The 19,027-nt window shown below is 32.6% G+C and overlaps 1 protein-coding gene across 1 annotated transcript; it reads left to right on the forward strand.

Annotated features, from left to right (window-relative positions):
• Nucleotides 1-1,039: 1,039 nt before the first annotated feature.
• On the forward strand, nucleotides 1,040-17,948 carry LOC115878064 (MKRN2 opposite strand protein). Its single transcript, XM_030894452.1, has 5 exons — nucleotides 1,040-1,180; nucleotides 5,555-5,715; nucleotides 6,203-6,280; nucleotides 13,245-13,374; nucleotides 16,879-17,948. Exons 2-5 carry the CDS (start codon nucleotides 5,591-5,593, stop codon nucleotides 17,158-17,160), a joined length of 615 nt encoding a protein of 204 aa, XP_030750312.1. The 5' UTR covers nucleotides 1,040-1,180; nucleotides 5,555-5,590; the 3' UTR covers nucleotides 17,161-17,948.
• Nucleotides 17,949-19,027: the final 1,079 nt, after the last annotated feature.

The following is a 19,027-nucleotide window of genomic DNA, read 5'->3' on the forward strand; positions in this document are numbered from 1 at the left end:
GACCAGAACCGTTCTGCTTTCCAAGTGGTAACCAACTCAAGGCGGAACTCAAGAACTTGGAAGACTCCATCCGCTGGAATGGGAATCTTGCAACGGTCTAAGACACTCGAAGAAGTTTCTGAGGGCTTACGATCAAGAAAAATCAAAGATCTTCCTGGATTTAAGTAAGAACAATCTTCGGATTGTCATGGGGTTTTTAACAGGACACGTCTCCTCAATGAACACCTCAGTAGATTGAAACTATGAAGAAAAGACGAATGCAGATTCTGTGGGGAAAATGGGGAAACACCAGTACACCTCACCACTGAGTGCGCCGAGACGACAACAACATTCGTGATATAGTTATCTTTGGATTTTTTGGCTATATACTTAGGACACCGTGTATATAGGCTTCATTATTGTATGTATATGGACAGCAATTTTTGTGGTCAATTTTTTTTTGCTTTTTTTTGATGAAAAAATGAAAAAGGTTCGAAATGTCGAAAAAGTAATAAATTATAAGAATATTTTTTTACGTTTATACCTAACAAATAGTTTTTTATACGTAACAAATAGTTTTTTACGTGTAACAAATAGTTTTTTAAACGTAATAATTTCATTTAATTTCACAAAATTTGTATTAAAATATCAATATTTTTGATAAACACGTGGACTGCTCACAAATACATGTCGCGTGTCGCGTCACTACGTATTTCTAAGCCGTTACCACTTTTCGTTACTACTAACTCGTGTGTCACGGCCTTGAATTTTTACTCCCAGCCCGCGTAAAGAAGTTTTACTTAAAAAAAAGCATTTCGAGGTTCATAAGTTATAAAATTCAGCTCCGTATGTTTAACAATAAAGATGGTTGCTATGTAAAGAAAACAATATAATAATTATTATAGCAAGGAAATGTGAAATTTGTATTGTCGGTAAAAACGAGCAAGGTACGAACCATGGTGGTACCGAAATTTGACAACACTGTACAGGGGAACTATTAACCAGACCGCATTTTTAATACAACAGATGGAAAGTTAAGTCTTAAGTCAGTACCGATGGTTTCACCTCACCGTTCAGGTAAACCAGGTGCCAACGTTTTACTGAGTGGTACCACCGTGGTACCGTCTAGCGTGACTTAGTTCGTGGGTGTTTTGTTTTTGTATTCCAAAGTTAACAATAATATGAATTAAAAAGTTCCAAGGTACGATGTAATTTCTTATTTTGGTAAAGGTACTATTTAGAAACTCATCACATTTTTGATGGAATGGATTTAAAAAATTAAATGTTTGTAATTTTTCATATCTTTTGAGTTGTCAATAAAAACAGTTTTTATATCCACTAATATTTTCATTTTTTCATTGTGTCGTATAATATTTATTAAATACTTATTGTTGTTTATGTATGTTTAGATAGTATATGATTTTTTTTATACTTTCTTTTAAATCTTTGGTTTGGTTGAATGAAAATGTAGTGATTACCATATTTACTTCAGAAATGTTGCTTGTTTTTAACCAAACGGTGTTTCTCTCTCTAAGACATTTTCTCTCAAGAAAATTTTCTTCACTATACAGTTTCTGGGAAAGTGTGCTACATCATTGTATTTGCGAGGTATTAGGCTTTTAGAAAATGAACTAAAAATCCTAGGTTTCTGTTTAAAACACAATAATTTCATAATGCAACACTTATATTAAACTTTTTTTTTCATACAGAGTTGTTCACCACATACGACACGGAGTATTGTAGCTAAACGATTAGATTTTTACAATTTGTAAGTTTTCGTTTGGTCTAATGAGGTGTAAATTCTAAGAAAATGCATTTTCTAGGAAAACTTGAAGAGATGGCTAAAAAATTGTATAATACAATTTGATAGACAATTACATTGTGCATCTGATTCACGTAAAATATAGGTATAAGGTGTTCTATTTAAATTAAACAAGTTATTGCCGTTTAAAACTAGTAATTATTTAATATAAATTTTTGGACACTCTGTATAAGGAAGTAAAATTTTTATTATTGCAACACAATATTTGATCAATAAATAATCTTCAGTAAATATTTAGTATTAAAAACTTTGATACCCTTGGAGAAATGAAGCCTTAAAATTTTTACTGCAATTTCATAAAATTAAAAATATTTCAAAAACGGTAAGGTTTAAGTGTTAATTAAATTTACCTTTATTTCAATCATAGAATCCAAAAAAAGAATAATATACAGGGTGTTCCATTTAAAAAAATACAACTATAATATTTTTTTACTTATTTGGGACACTCTGTATCTTGTAAAAATATTTTTAAATTGTAGCTCTAATAGTCCTTCAACGAACCCAAAACTTCTTCTTCTTCCTGTGCCTTGTGCTTAGCCGCACGTTGGCGATTGTCTGTACTCTTCTAAAAATTTAATCGTTTAGCTACAATACTCCGTGTCGTATGTGGTGAACAACCCTGTATATTTGTCAACTCAGTTTGTAGCTCTGAATTCAGTGAAGGAACTGTAGCAAATGAAGGAACTGTAGTTTAATTTAATTAATGTATAATCATTTAGGAAATAATAGATAAAAAATAAAAAAATAGATAAAAATAATATTTTATACAGGATGTCCTCGGACTACAAGAGGAAAAACTTTTTATTACTTATTGACATTTTGAGAAAAAATCATTATCAAAATGGCATTCTTTATCAAAAATTTTGCTTGATCTAAACACCTTTATACCATTCCAAATTTCCATACCGTTTTAGAGTAAGTTAAAGAAAAAACACGAAGATATGGCAGAATTTTCTTAAAAATCCCCATGTAGGTCTTTAAACGCCCTAAAAATCAAAAGGCGTTTCTATGGTAACATAATTTCGACTTTGATAGAATTTTTTCTCTAAGATGGTATGGAGATTTGGAAAAGAATAAGCGGAGTTAACCGTTTAAAAACAAGCATATTTTTTTATGAAGAATGCATTTTTCCCAAAGTCTCTATAATAAAAAAGTTTTCCTCCTGTAAAGACAATCCGGGGACATACTGTATATTAACTCGTAGTACTCTTTTAGTACTAATTAGTCTCTTAGAAACTGTTCCGTTTTATGAACATCTGCATGGTGCAGATAAGTGTATCTATGCAATAAACCATCTGCCTGATATACAGAGAAAATCTGACGTTTTGACAAAATGCACTAAAGAAAGAAAAGCTTAACTTAACGACCATATAAGTAATGGCTTCGTAGAGTAGGTCAAAAGAAACAAACAGTAAAAAAGAGATATCTAGACCGTGGAATAGATAGTAGATAGATAAAATAAGAGAGTAAGATTCATATTTTAAATAAAGCGTGAATAACATCGTAAGCAAAAATTATAAAACTACTTAGTACGTGGTCAGAACAATTTTTTTAACTTAATTTTGTTTTCTTGATTCTAAAACACCCTGTGGTTGATGATTTAATAAAGTAAGAAACTGAGAAACTGCTTTCTGAACAAGATGCATCATTTCTCCATACTTTGTTTTTTGGTTCGTCTTAATAGCTTTATTTTTATTGAAGATATTCGCTTTTGAAAAAGACTGTAACGATTCACAACAGTCTTTGTTTTGGGCCCTAATAATATATAGTTCATACCAATTAAACTTTTAGTGACGTGATTAAGCTTGACCGGTACAGCGTTACCCACTTTTACATATTTTCTTTTAATCAAAATATTTTAGGAAACAGAAATAAATCAATTATTAATATATAAACAGTTCTCATTTATATCAATAAAACTCACCTCCTTAAATGCACTTGAGGGACATAAAGGGTCATTACTACCGCATTCCCGTTCAAAATATTTTAATAAGGTTGCGATGAGTTTTTGCATTGGCTATTAAACTATCTTGTACCGAACAATGTTCGACTGCAAGATCTGCTAGTAAGCATTTTTAAGTTAAAGCATCACAACACAATTCATTTAAACGAAAAACTCGCAATACAAAACTAAAGTGTCAAAACGAATGACGATGTCAGGTAATAAATAAATAAATGTGGCAACTTGACATTTTTTACAGCAGAGCTACCACCTGAATCCCCAGCGGGAAATTTAAATTCCAATTAGTCAGCCCAGCGCCGAATATGTCCATTAGTTCGCGACGATGAATTTAAAAATGTCATATTACTATTGTTTATGTTGACAGTTGCTCTAGTAGAGATGGTTTCAAGTCCAGAGGTTGTATCGATTGCTGTTTGAAATATTGTTTCATTTTTTTAGGACTAAAACCAAAGGTTTTAATGATAAAATTTCTTTACCATTCCACAGGGTCTTTTAAACTATGGCGAAAATAACAACATTTTGTTTTGCCTTGTATAATAGACATATTGGAACTTTAAATTTTAACTCAAAAAGAAGGCTAGACAGTCAAATCAGGCTACCACCTGAATCCCCAGCGGGCAATTTAAATTCCAATTAGTCAGCCCAGCGCCGAATATGTCCATTAGTTGGCGACGATTAATTTAAAAATGTCATATTACTATTGTTTATGTTGACAGTTGCTCTAGTAGAGATGGTTTCAAGTCCAGAGGTTGTATCGATTGCTGTTTGAAATATTGTTTCATTTTTTTAGGACTAAAACCAAAGGCATGCTTTTAATGATAAAATTTCTTTACCATTCCACAGGGTCTTTTAAACTATGGCGAAAATAACAACATTTTGTTTTGCCTTGTATAATAGACATATTAGAACTTTAAATTTTAACACAAAAAGAAGGCTAGACAGTCAAATCAGGCTACCACCTGAATCCCCAGCGGGCAATTTAAATTCCAATTAGTCAGCCCAGCGCCGAATATGTCCATTAGTTGGCGACGATGAATTTAAAAATGTCATATTACTATTGTTTATGTTGACAGTTGCTCTAGTAGAGATGGTTTCAAGTCCAGAGGTTGTATCGATTGCTGTTTGAAATATTGTTTCATTTTTTTAGGACTAAAACCAAAGGCATGCTTTTAATGCTAAAATTTCTTTACCATTCCACAGGGTCTTTTAAACTATGGCGAAAATAACAACATTTTGTTTTGCCTTGTATAATAGACATATTGGAACTTTAAATTTTAACTCAAAAAGAAGGCTAGACAGTCAAATCATTTAGCTACAAATTAAAAACCACCAAAATCGGCTCAGTAGAACAAAATATACAAGGTGTCCCTGAAATATGTGCAAGTATTTTAACTGGTAGTATAGTTCAACTCCAGAAACACGCCTATCAGGTTTTTTTTCACGAAAAAACATTCTTTGAAAATACGAAATTTTTTGAAACATTTTCTGGATTTTTTTTTAGTTTTTAGTTAAAAACATAATTTCTTGATAATATGGCAAAAGATCCAGAAATCCAGAAAAGATCCAGTGATTCCCAAAATTTGAGCAAAAAAATAATTTTTTTTGGAAATTTTGAAAGTAAAACTCCGTTATTTTGGACTTATTTGAAAAATGATAAAGAGAAAATATGTTTTTTTATCGAGATCTACCATACCTCTTAAAATACTTGCACTTATTTCTGGTTTCTGGGACACCCTGTATTGAAATTTAAATGTCTATTTTGACTTTTAGATACTGTTTTTTTATTTCAGAAAACATAGTTTTATCTCAAAATGAGTTAATCCAAAATGGACCCTGGTATAGTATGTTTCCAGCATTGCGGGCCAAAAGTTTTTTGCTTCAGACTACCAGAATGTTGCCCAGTATGTGATGAGGATTTGGAAAAAGCCAATTTTTCATTGTTACCATTCAGGTGAGACTATACTGGGTGAGTCTTAAATAAGTGCACAAATATTTTTAGAGGTTGTATATTTCCACCCCAAAAACACATCTTAAAATTGAAAATCGCGAGTTTTTTTAAACAAATTTTGGATTGTTTCTTAAATCTTAGCTAAAAAACATAATATCTTCATAATATAGCAACACAGACTAAATTTATAAGAAAGAAAATCCATAAAAGATCCAGTGGTTTTCAAAATTTAAGCAAAAAATAATTTTTTTTTAAATTTCCAAACTAAAATATCTGGGTTATTTTGGAGTTATTTGAAAAACGGTAAAGGAAAAAATTTTTCTTTTATCGAGATCTACAAGCCCTGAAAATATTTGCACTTATTTAAGATTCGCCCTGTATATGTTTTATATTAGATATTTTCTGACATTTGGAGACTACTCTACTGGGACAACTAAATAAGATTAATAAAAATACTAAAAATGTACTAATTTAATGAAAATTGTTTTAGATTACCATATCCTTTTATTAGAGCATCTCAATACCCATGTGCTGTCGTTATAAAACCAACAGCAGGAGATTTTTTAAAGTAAGTATATATCGTCATCATAATTTTACTTTGACAAAAGTAAAAGGCTTGACAACAGCCAGTATCTGAGACGGTAGTTTTACAGAGGTTAGTTCTCCATCTCCGTTCTCCGATATCAGTCGTACAAGAGTTTAGAGGCACAATTTTTTTTTGTCGTCTCGGCACACTTAGTGATGAGTAGGGTTGCTACCTTTTTGCAAATTAAAAAAAAGGACATTGGACTGAGGAAGAGGGGGGGGGGTAACCTGCTGATTTGGGAACGGCTGATTATAAATTGCTACTTTACAATTTTGAAAAGTTCTTTTTAAGATCAAAATGGTCAAAAATAAAACTGTTAATATTTGGTGTCTAAATTATCATTTCAGATTAAATGACGAGTTCTAAATAATGATTTTAAACAATAGTAGACTGTTTTATTAGCTTGACATTACAGCCGAAACACAAAAAGTAATTTTTTAACAATTTACAACGTTGCCTAAATAATATAAAAATATTTAAAAGTAATACCCTAGAAGTAATTATACAGTGAGTCTTAAATAAGTGCAAATATTTTCAGGGGTGGTATTTTTCGACCCCAGGAACACGCCTATGAGGTTTTTTTTGCTAAAAAAGATGTTAAAAATCGTACATTTTCTTTTAGATTTCCCTGTATATTTTGCTGCCTGTTCACCGCAAATTTTCCCACGGTATAATTTCTTAATCTCAAATATTACCATATAGTTACGGCTTTACCCTATGGTTACGGCAATAAAAGGGATGCAAATAAAGAAAAAATTCGTTGCTCTCAAATTAAAAAAAAAAAAAATATTTTTCAAACTTAAATAACTCGGTTATTTTGGACTTACCTGAAAAATGGTAAAGAGAAAATATGTTTCTTTTATCGAGATCTACCAGCCCTGAAAATATTTGCACTTATTTAAGACTCACCCTGTATATCGAGAAATTATGGTTACACTCGTTGAATTTGACATTTTTTGTCATTTTAATAATATATTATGAAATGAATATCTTTTCGTACTTTTTTGCTTAGGCGTAAAAATGCTTTACTTTTATACCTAGGCGTTAAAATTACTTTTGTGACGTTTGAAAAAAACATTTATTTATAAGTTTTATAACATGTCTAATTAAAGTTAAAAGATGAAAGGAATGTTACTGGTTGCTGTAGATAACTTTTTCAGGGAAAATACGTAAATAAAAAGGACTTTTTAGGTCAAAAAATGTCACAAGGACAATTTGCCCCAAAAAAGGACAGGTGGCAACTCTAGTGATGAGGTGTTCTGGTGTTTCCCCATCTTCCCCACAAAATCTGCATTCGCCGTTGCTTCTTAGCTTCAATCTACTGATGTGTTCATTGAAGAGACAGTGTCCTCCTAAAAACTCCGTGACATCCGAAGAATTTTCTTACTGTAATCAAGGAATTTCAAGGAATCTTTGATTTTTCTTGATCGTAAGCCCTGATAAATTTCTTGGAGTGTTTTAGACCGTTGGAGGATTCCCATTCCAGGTTACAGATGGAGTCTTCCAGGTTCTTGAGTTCTGGTTTAAGTTTGGTAGTAGGCTTATTGGTCTATAGTTTCTCTGATGTTATTGCTGCCTTTCTTATGCATTATGAATCAGTATTATACAGGGTGGCCCATCGACAACTTTTGCCCCAAAAATGATTGCAAAATATTCAACCCTCTAAGCGGGGGTGTCATCCCCCAACTTTTTTCAAATGGAAAGGGGGGTCAAGTGGCGCCGCAATGAAAAGAGCTTTCTATTCTCTATATTTCCCCGCTTCAATTTGAAAAGTTTATTTAAGCATTTATCAGAGTAAATGATAATTAAGGATAAATTCGACCAATTTGCTGTTTTTTCTTATTATTTCTAGATGTTTACTCATTTTTTCACTTGCCACAACGTTGAACGATCAGGTGCGGTAGTTGCTAGATAACTGTTCTGGGACTTGTACGTTGATGTTCTTCTCAATATCGTTAAACTGACCCACAATAGAATTTTCAAAAATACCAGCCCACACGTTAAATTTCTGAGGGTTTTGTGTGTGCACCTCGTGAAAAACCCTGGGGTTGTTTTCAGCCCAGCACCGACAGTTGTGCCGATTAACTAGATCGTTCAAAAAGAAAGTACACTCATCCGAAAAACACACATTAAATAGGAAATTATTATCACTCGCCACTACCTTTCGTTCAATCATAGTTTCACAAAATTGCAAGCAACGATCAGAATCGTCCTCGTTGAGTTCTTGTACCAACTGAATTTTGTACGGGTGGAACTTGTGTTTTTTTAATATCTTTTGGAAACTTGTACGATTCCCGCCGGTCTCATTGGCTAATTTTCTTGTACTAAGAATACTGTCCATGGCAACTTGGCCCAATACGAATACCGCTATAGCTTCATTTACTACAGGATTTTCCCTCTGCCTCTTTTTATTCATAACGGAACAAGTTTCGCGAAATTTTGCTGGCGAACTGGCGAACTGGCGAACAATTTTGCCATAAAGGTGTTTGTCAGGATGGCGTTCATTGAATATCTGCGCAACCCGATTGCAAACATCTAGAAATAATAAGAAAAAACAGCAAATTGGTCGAAGGAATTTATCCTTATTATTTACTCTGATAAATGTTTAAAAAACTTTTCAAATTTCAATCCTTCATATTTTCTCAACGACTCGACCGATCTTCAAAAACGAAGCAAGAAAGTATAGAGAATGGAAAGCCCTTTTCATTGCGGTACCCCTTGACCCCCTTTCCCATTTGAAAAAAATCGGGGGATGACACCCCTCTTAGAGGGTTGAAGATTTTGCAATAATTTTTGGGGCAAAAGTTGTCCCCCTCACAAACAAAATTGACGTGTTTTTGAATTTTCTGAAAAAAAAAATTACCCTGGCCGTTATGCCTTGCGGAACGTTTTCGATGGGCCACCCTGTAGATACAAGTAGGGGAGAGCGGGTACAATTGTAGCGCGGTACAAATGTAACAGGTACCATAACTTTTTTAAATTCAAATACATTATTATGGCACCTTGTCAGTTATTCAAGTTCAAGACTCAGTACAATCTGACGACAGTTGGAGACTTTTTGCAATGGTGCAGTGACATAACAATAGAGCTATATCTATTTATCGACACAAAAGCAAAACTTAAGTCATTTTATCAGTTCTTAAATAACTGATAGTTTACAGTCAATGTAGGTATATACTTTTGTAGCCTATGCATGTATATTTAACATGAGATGTTCACTTTAAGGTAAATTTTGCTCTAGTTTTTTAATTTCAATAAAAGTGCAGGGTTGTCAGTTCGGTACAATTGTAACAATTGCAAAGGGTACTTTTGTAACATGTTACAATGATACCTACCCATTGTTTCGTTAGATGTACTCATTTTTTTAATTAACATGCCTAAGTAAAAATAATTAATAGTGATAAGGGACCTACAAAACAACTTATAAAAAGAGCTGCGGGTTTGGTTGTGAACGAAAATCTTGGATTTCGACAAGTTGCTAGAAGTTTGGACCTCTGTCATGTAACACTTTTCCGTTATTTAAAAAAAATACAAGCTGGTGAAACTCCTAAAGTGGTTACAATCCACATACTCGAATTTTATCCCCCGAACAAGAAAAAGCATTTTTGGAAAAAAGGGAAATTCGCAAGTTGATATTTTTTTAAAGTTTTTAATTATCTTGTTTTTAATATTGTATTTTTTATAGGCGCATTAGTTTTTTTTAGAACGCTGTTTGGAAAAATCTACGATTGTGACTAGGTTAGAATTATTCTTAGAAAAAATTCTATAGAATAGGTATAACTTTTGAAGATTGTTGTCTGCACCAGTTTTTTCACATATTGTAAATAAAAGTTGGCATTCATTTTCTAGCAATTATTATTATTTGAATGCATCCAAATCATATCTTAACGTTTGTCAGATTCTAGGAGCTAAAATTTTATTTGCTTCAGATGAAAAATCAATATACTAAACACGTTACATTTGTCCCTCCTCTATGTTACAACTGTACCACCGCGGGGTACAATTGTTACACATGTCATCACACCACTGTTGCCTTTTTTAAGACTACATAGGTGAATATACCTTCGATTTCTTATGTGCATTTTGATGTTAAATGTCTAGGCTATCTAAAGATAATAAGTACACTTCGCGAAATTTCTCATTCTATTTTTGAAAAATAAATTTCTAAAAACTGTTACAACTGTACCCGCTCTCCCCTACGAATAAATTTGTAAAATATAATGTTGTTACCTTAATTTTAGCGAAGTAAAGTTAATTTTTCGCATAATTTCTAGGAAAATAAATGTATTGTTAACTCTAAATCATTGTAAATATGAAAAACGTCTATGTTAATGTTTTAAACAAACTTTGTCCGTCATTATACAATAATTACGTTATTTTTACTTGCTTGATGTCCGGTTTCATGGTCGAACGTATTCTTACTGTTTCGTTGACCTCCAAATTATAAAAAAGTGGTAATTGTCTCTGGTTCTGTACAAGTTTATTGTTTATTCTGCGTTAAATTGTTCATAATTCTAACTAGTTTTTTTATTATAAAGTCTTTGAACTAAAAGTGTGTTAATTAGTTTAATAGACTTTTGCAAAGCATAATATAATGGAAAACTTGCTACTTTACTTATACATGGTTATGTATCTAAGAAACTGTTAATAGAACTCTTTAAAGTTATGGATTCGATTCAGGCTACCTCTCAACTTTGAAGCTCTTCCTCTAAGCCGTTTTAAAATTATTCGCAAAATTAGGTCCTTGAAAAAGTAATTTGTACAACGGTAAAACACTCCGACTACCAGAAATTTATTAAACTATTACTTTGCTGCCACTTTACTTTTTGGTTGTCGCTGTTAACTGAGTTCACAATTCTTCTCCATTGAGTACTATTGTGCGCTGCTTCTTCCCACTGATTCTGCAAGCTTATTGCCTTTAACTTCGTGGAAAATATCCTTGTACCTTTTGAGTTGTACACTCGGCTTCCTCTTACCGTGTACTAGCTCACCATAAAGACGATATTTTGGTAGGCGGTTTTCTTGCATTCAGGGGGGCAATTTTTGGAATTGATAGTTTACATGCGGCCGCGCAACTTTGCGAGTGTTAGAAAACGAATGCGTTTTAAAAATTCAATTTTTCAGCTATCTTCGCATCTTAATTTGCGACCGTCGTGAGCGTACGCAAATTTACGAGCCGGAGCTGTGGCAACGTCGACAAATCACAGCGAAAAACTAAATTCTCCCCAGTTTAACCGTATTTTTTACTCTTTATTTACTTTTCATTACTTGGTGTCGATAATCGAGGTTTGTTGTGTTGTTGGTCAAGTGGGTTAATAATGGGAAAAAAAAGTGGAACTAATGTTACAGAAAAGCATAAAGCAACGTTTATAGAATTTGTAAAGAAGAGGCAATGCAATAAATACCCGTATTGCAAAACCATACTGTTCTCTAATTCTGTTGAGTTTTTCAAAATTATTTGGAAATTCGACCCATTGATCGGATACCTCTGGATGGTTTAGAACATTGGTAACTTTATCAATTGAATGAGAAACCGAGGCTTGGCACATAACGATGTATTTATTTAAAGCAACATCTGGCATTACATCGGCATTACATTGGTAAAAACCACTTCCGTAAAATTTCAAAACAGCTAAAATTTGAAATTTAATTAGTTACTTCATAGATATACAATAATAGAGAAAAATGTTACCCGGCTTTGCACATCCAAATCAGTACGTCTCTTCGCATTTATGGCTCAAGTAACTGAATTAAAAAACGGCACAAGTCTTTGGATAACCGAAATATTTTAATAAATTGCCTTTCACTCAGTACTATGAACGCATTCCCCGGATTGCGCAAAACATTACGGCAGTATTGCAGTTCTGCATTTTCTAGTTTCGAATGGCCAAAACGTTCATTAAGTCATCCATTACTATTATTGTTACACCTAAACCCAACTACAAACTTGGAACTATCAAATATAATAAGCGCACTTAGAAAACATATCTTTACGATGCTGTCGATCCGCTCGCAAGACAACGCAGGAAAATATGCTAATACGCAAAAATGCGAACACTTAAAAATTGGATTTTAGTGTTGATCGAAAAGTTGCGAACAATTTGCAAGGAAACGAATGGCCAAAAATTGCCCCCCTGCATACCTGACCAGCCCGTCTTAAGCGGGATTTAGTATTCACGACTTCAACACTCTCGGAGCTAGCTTTTTTAAGGATCGATACATTTGAGACATGGTGGAACCATTTGATACTTAAGAGTTGTCTAAGCTGTTTCTGTTGCAACTTGTGTAATGCGTTCATGTGCCGGCGGTACGGCACCATATAACATGGTGGGGATTATTATTGCTCGGTACACTGCAAGTTTCTTTTTTGTGCTCAAGTCATGTTTGTAGAAAACCCTGTCTTTTAATTTCTAGAATGCTCTTGAGGTGCTACTAATCCTATGCTGAATTTCAACGTAGATATTGGTCTCTTTCGAAATCAAACTGCGGAGGTAATTGAATTCCGCAACATATTCCAATAGTTCTTCTCCGATTTTTATACCATTGTTGTGATTTTCCAGGGGAGTGCACATGATTTTAGTTTTATCGTTGTTCAGCTTAAGGCCCAAAATCTCCTATGCCCAGGTATATGCGTTCAGCATTTCTTGTAATTGCTGTAACGTTTTTGCAACTAGAGCGCAGTCATCAGTGTATTGAAGTTCTGTGATGAATTTTATACGTATTTTTGGCCTAAGTCTTTTCATGTTGAACAGTCTGTTCAACATAAAATCAATAAGAGAGTAAATAAACGACACTCTTAATATTTACATGGGATTTTTTATATCTCATGAACCGATGCATATCTGTCAGTCCCTTTTTATGTTCATTGCCGTACCCTCTCAGTTTGAAAAAACAGAATAAAAACATAATGAATATCGTGCAATGATGCATTATATTTTTGTTTTAGTGATTACTACAATTCCAAAGATTTGCACATAGGCGTAACTACTTCTACGGGTACTATAGTGGAATTTGATAAGAATGGGCTGAGAAAACACAGATCTACACATTGGAACCAGTGTTTACTATTAGATCAAGTAAGTACATCTTATATTTCGTAAGTCTAAAAATATATACCGGGTGCGTCTCAAAAGTGGCTCACCCCCTATAACTTTTTTATTTTTTCAGATAAAAAAAAGAGATTTGGTATGTTAGTATATGACATAAATTAAGATTGATTGACGTATTCAGTTGTTTTCGGTCACTTCCTGTTTCACCGGAAAATAGTACAACTTTTGATTTTTAATGGCACCCTCTGTATTTTTTTACTTTATTTGATAGAAAGTAACACTCGGAATAGAATGACATATCATATGTCAACTTTTGACATTTTCGCTGGTTTATTTGAAATTATAACTTGCTGTTCGTAACGCAAATTTGACTCCAAATACCAAGTGTGTAGTATCAAATTATTAATAAAAAAATACTTTTTCCAAATATGCCAATGAGCCACCCTCGTTCCATTTGAAAAAATTGAGATATTATTAAAAATACGATTGGAGCATTTTCTAACTGGCCAGGATAACACATTAAAAACATTAGACGGTCAAATCTATTTTTCCAAGGCTCTTTGATTAAGAATTACTGTTTTTAACAAAGCCATTGCATTCTAAATTGAATTTTAAAATACGATTTTTTATTTAGCGAGGATGTCAAAAGTTGATATATGATATGTCATTCTATTCAGAATGTCATTTTCTATCGAATAAAGCAAAAAAATACCGAGGGTGCCATTTAAAAATCAAAAGAAACAATTGATTACGTCAATCAATCCTAATTTATGTCATATACTAACATACCATAGAAAAAATAAAAAAAATTATAGGGGTGAGCCACTTTTGAGACGCACCCGGTATATATAAGATAGGAACTATAGGAAACAAGAAATATCCGTCTTATTCGATAGTCAAGCAGCATTAAAAGCGACGTAACCATCAATTCGAAGTTGGTCATAGAATTTTTAGAGCACATGAACAAAGAAGCGATATCCGTACATTTCCAACCTCTACAGATGCCTGAACAATACATTTATTTTTATTAGACTGTATTAAAAAAGCATCTTTTATTTTTCGTTTAGTTAGGTTAGGCTGTCGCTTCTTTCATAAAAATCTTAGTGTTGTTAAAATCTAATCTGTGCCCTGTGTTCTGTGTCCCATGAATGCTCACAAATCTTAGATTTTTGAAAATCGCCCTTTCTTAAATAATCTTTATGTTCTTTAATTAAAAACATTGAAAAACTGTACTTGTACGTAGAATTTTATATCCTTTTAGAATATGTCTTGCTTTGATCTGAAATGTTAGTAATTTTAAGGGAGTGCCCTGAAGAAATAACCTTATTTTTGGGGATCTTGTCTTAAATTGTGGAAACAATACCCGTTTTTATTTAGCTTTATTTATATACAGGGTGAGACGTAAATAACTGCAAATATTTTTAGGGGTCGTATATTTCGATCCCAGAAACACGATTACGATGTTTTTTTCGCAAAAAATTCAAATTTTGGAATTTTTTGAAAACATTTTTAGATTTTTTTTAGTTTTTAGTTAAAAACAAAATTTCTTGATAATATGGCATCGTAGGTAGTAGATTAAATTTACAAGAAAGAAAATCCAAAAAAGATCCAGTGGTTCCCAAAATTTATGTGAACAATATTTTTTTTTGGAAATTTTCAAAGTAAAATAACTCGGTTATTTTGGACTTATTTTAAAAACGATAAAGAGAAAATACGTTTCTTTTATCGAGATCTACAAGCCCTGAAAATATTTGCACTTATTTAAGACTCACCCTGTATATTAAATATTAATAATGATCAAAAACAATTGAATTTTTCACTAGATATTTAAAATTTAACGCACTTTTAAGGAATGTACAGGGTGGGTCAAATTCGAGGCTTTTAAATGGAAACACCCTTTTCTATACGAGATAGACGAAAACTAATATCGGTGTCTGGAGCTCAAGTTTTGTCAAAAACATGTTGGTGAAAACCGCATATCGATATCTGTTACCGTTTCGGAGTTACGGGGTGTTTTTCAAAAATATGCATTTTTAACAAATCGCTGTAACTTTTTTGCTATGGAAAATTTTGTATTTTTGTGAATACATTTCCAAAGCACCTTTTTACGTAGAATTTAATGGTTTAAGTATAATTTTTTTAAAATAAATAATTTAAGAATTATCAACAGAAAATTTGATTTTTATATGGGACACCCTGTATATTTTTAATTTATTGAAAAGAATTTAAAATTACCTTTCCAAAACTATAACACACTTGATATTTTGCTCGATTCCTCTTCGAGATATAGAGTATATAAAAATTCGGCCGTTTTAAATAAGTAGGCTTTGAACGGCACCGGCTGTAATGCAAAAAAAATTCTAGCTGTGAGCATCAATTAAAACGAAAATAATATTTGATATGAGAGATGCAGAATTTTATAACAATTTAAAATATATTTAACCAACATCAACACATTTAAACTATATCTAATAACAATAAAAATAAATAGCAAACCAAGACATGATATTTTGCTACAGGTGTTCGATATATCGACCGTCTTCTGTTGTGGACAGATGGGGCAATTTTTGAACATTTCTCGCGGAATTCATTAACTCGTGGGGGTGAAAGATACCCTCTCATAACTGCTAAGTATTTCTAATTCTTATCTAGATTTTACGGAAGAATAAGGAACCTTTCTTCTTCAGCAAATATATCCATAAGATTAGATCCATGGGCACTAAGTCAGGAGGCCTCGACGGCCAACGGCTGGGATCTTGGTTAGCTCTTCAATTATTCTTTAAATTGGCTGCAAAAATTTGCTGATAACTTCAGCGTTCGGAGGCGGTCGTCGTCTTGTTGGAAAAATATGTTTTCGAGTTCCATTAAGGGCATATCATCATCAATAAGGGGTCCATAGCCTACTAGTTAAAAGTGGCGAACTTTAAAAATTCTGTATTTCGAAGGGGATTATAACAAAATATCAAGTGTGCTATATTTTTGGAAAGGTAATTTAAAATTATTTTCAGTTAATTAAAAATATAGAGGGTATCCCAAATAAAAAATCAATTTGTCTGTTGATAACTCTTAAATTATTAATTAAAAAAAAAATATACTTAAACCATTAAATTCTATTTGAAAAGGTGCTTTGGAAATGTTTTCATAGAAATACAAAATTTTCCATAGTAAAAAAGTTACAGCGATTTGTTAAAAATTCACATTTTTGAAAAACACCCCGTAACTCCGAAAGGGTAACAGATATTGATGTGCGGTTTTCACCATCGTGTTTTTGATGAAAATTGAGCTCCAGACACCGATATTAGTTTTCGTTTATCTCCTATAGAAAAGGGTGTTTCCATTTAAAAGCGTCGAATTTGATCCACTCTGTACAGTACTGAGAGAAAATATTGCAAACTTTGAGTATACAGTTCGAGTTTACAAGTTGTTGACTTGATCAGGATTAACCTCTTCGTCTTGTACATTCTGTTTATCATATGGATTTATATTTGGCTATAACGGTATATTTACTTTTATATCTTTTAATAATTGCAGGTTCCTTCACCTTGGACAGAGCACTGGGACACTACCTTGTGGCAAGTTTGTAAACAAAAATGCTGGTCTTCGAAAACATACAGTGAGGACAAACATAATTGCTATAGTTTTGTACTGACCTTTCTAGTGACATTGTCTTATGGAAGCTTGAGTGACGCTGCGCGTAATCGGACTGTGTTTTGTGAGAAATTTATAGTACCAAGGACTACAGCTGCTGGAAAATACATCTCCCTGTATAGAAAGTTGAAGGAGTATGGATTTTACGTTCACAGAACTAAATAGCATACACTTCTATTCTTCCTAAGTCTATAAACCGGGTTATACATCAGGTTAAGACATACCGGGTGGTGTATCATCGTTGGAAACATAGGAAATCTCAAATAGTATTTACTAAACGTTGCTTTTGCCACATTCGAACCAGTTTCAAATTACAAAAATCAGGGGCGGATACAGGAATTTATTTTAGGGGGGGGGCCAAATAAAAAGTAATGTAGAATAGGTATGCCTTTTAGGGCGCTATTTTTAACCAAAAAGCCTTATATTTCACCAAATTTATAGATGTTAGGGGGGGCCTTGGCCCCATGGGCCCCCCTCTGTATCCGCCAATGACAAAAATACATTTCGGGGACACTAAGCGTAAGGTACTACAACGTAGTAGTGGAGACTGCACCATGATCATAGATAAAAGAAAATAATCTTCTACCATGACTGCACAACAAATTACATTTGACAATGATACAATCATAGGTTCACAAAGACAACTTAAGGTATGTTGAAATTTGCGTGGTTTTGCATGGTTACCTGTTGAGTTTTAATTTAAAAAAAAGATGCAGTTTTTCTTAAATTACTTAAAATCGGCTTGTCCAAAATTGTTCAAATTTGGCATGTGTATTCAGCATAGACAGATTTTTAAAAAACCCAAATACGGCTGTAAAATTAACAGAGGAATCAATATTTGGACAGTCCAAAATTTGCATGGGAATTCCTATATTTCCACCCGGTATGTCCTGTATATGGTCAGTATTTTCACAAATTCATTACATGGATTCCTTTCGTTAGGTATATTTATTTTTCTTACTAGTGCTTTTAGTTTTTGTTTATGTATTATAATTGTAAAAAATATTCCTTTTGTCTTTAGTAAATTACCATTTCTTTTTAGTTTGTATTTTTAAATGGGAATACCATTATTATTTCGTAACATTGCTGTTTATACATTTTCAATGTATTTATAAAAAAAATCTTATACCGGGTGCGTCTCAAAATTGGCTCACCCCTATAACTTTTTTATTTTTTCAGTTAAAAAAACGAGATTTGGTATATTAATATAATATATTAATATACCAAACCTCGACAAATTTATGTCATATTATGACATAAATTAGGATTGATTGACGCATTCAGTTGTTTTCTGTCATTGCCTGTTTCGAAATGACTGCAACTTTTGGTATTTAATTGGTACCCTCGGTGTTTTGTTGCTTTATTCGATAGAAAATGACACTCTGAATAGAATGACATGCAACATGCGATTCATAAGGACAATTTGACTCGAAATACCAAGTGTGTGGTACCAAATTATTCGTAAAAAAATGTTTTTTCCCAAATATGCTAATGGGCCACCTTCGTCCCATTTGAAAAAATTGAGATATGATTAAAAATACGATTTGAGCATCTTTTAACTGGCCAGGACAAGACACAAAAAACACTAGACGATTAAATCTATTTTTTCCCAGGCTCCACGATTAAAAATTAGTGTTTTTAACACAGCCATGGCACTCTAGATTGACATTTGAAATAGATTTTTTTAAAACGAAAATTTCAAAAGTTGACATGTGACATCATTCATCATTCTACTCAGAGTGAGATTTTCTATCGAATAAAGTAAAATATACCGAGAGTGCCATTTAAAAATCAAAAGGTGTAGTCATTTCCGGTGAAACAGGAAGTGACCAAAAACAATTGAATACGTCAATCAATCCTAATTTATGTCATATACTAACATACCAAATATCGCTTTTTCTATCGCAAAAATAAAAAAGTTATAGGGGTGAGCTACTTTGAGACGCACAAATGCCAAAGTCGATTTGTAATATAGAGATATAGAGTACATAATAAATAACTATTTATTTCTAAAAGAATACTTTATTTTAAC

This window comes from Sitophilus oryzae, unplaced genomic scaffold (assembly GCF_002938485.1).
Source record: "Sitophilus oryzae breed Bouriz unplaced genomic scaffold, Soryzae_2.0 scaffold_1000_pilon_pilon, whole genome shotgun sequence".
NCBI classification, from domain to species: domain Eukaryota; kingdom Metazoa; phylum Arthropoda; class Insecta; order Coleoptera; family Curculionidae; genus Sitophilus; species Sitophilus oryzae.

Coding starts and splice junctions, on each gene's coding strand:
- LOC115878064 (XM_030894452.1), top strand. CDS start 5,591: ATGGACCCTGGTATAGTATGTTTCCAGCATTGCGGGCCAAAAGTTTTT. Junction 6,281..13,244: donor ACAGCAGGAGATTTTTTAAA/GTAAGTATATAT, acceptor TTTTTGTTTTAG/TGATTACTACAATTCCAAAG. Junction 13,375..16,878: donor AGTGTTTACTATTAGATCAA/GTAAGTACATCT, acceptor TAATAATTGCAG/GTTCCTTCACCTTGGACAGA.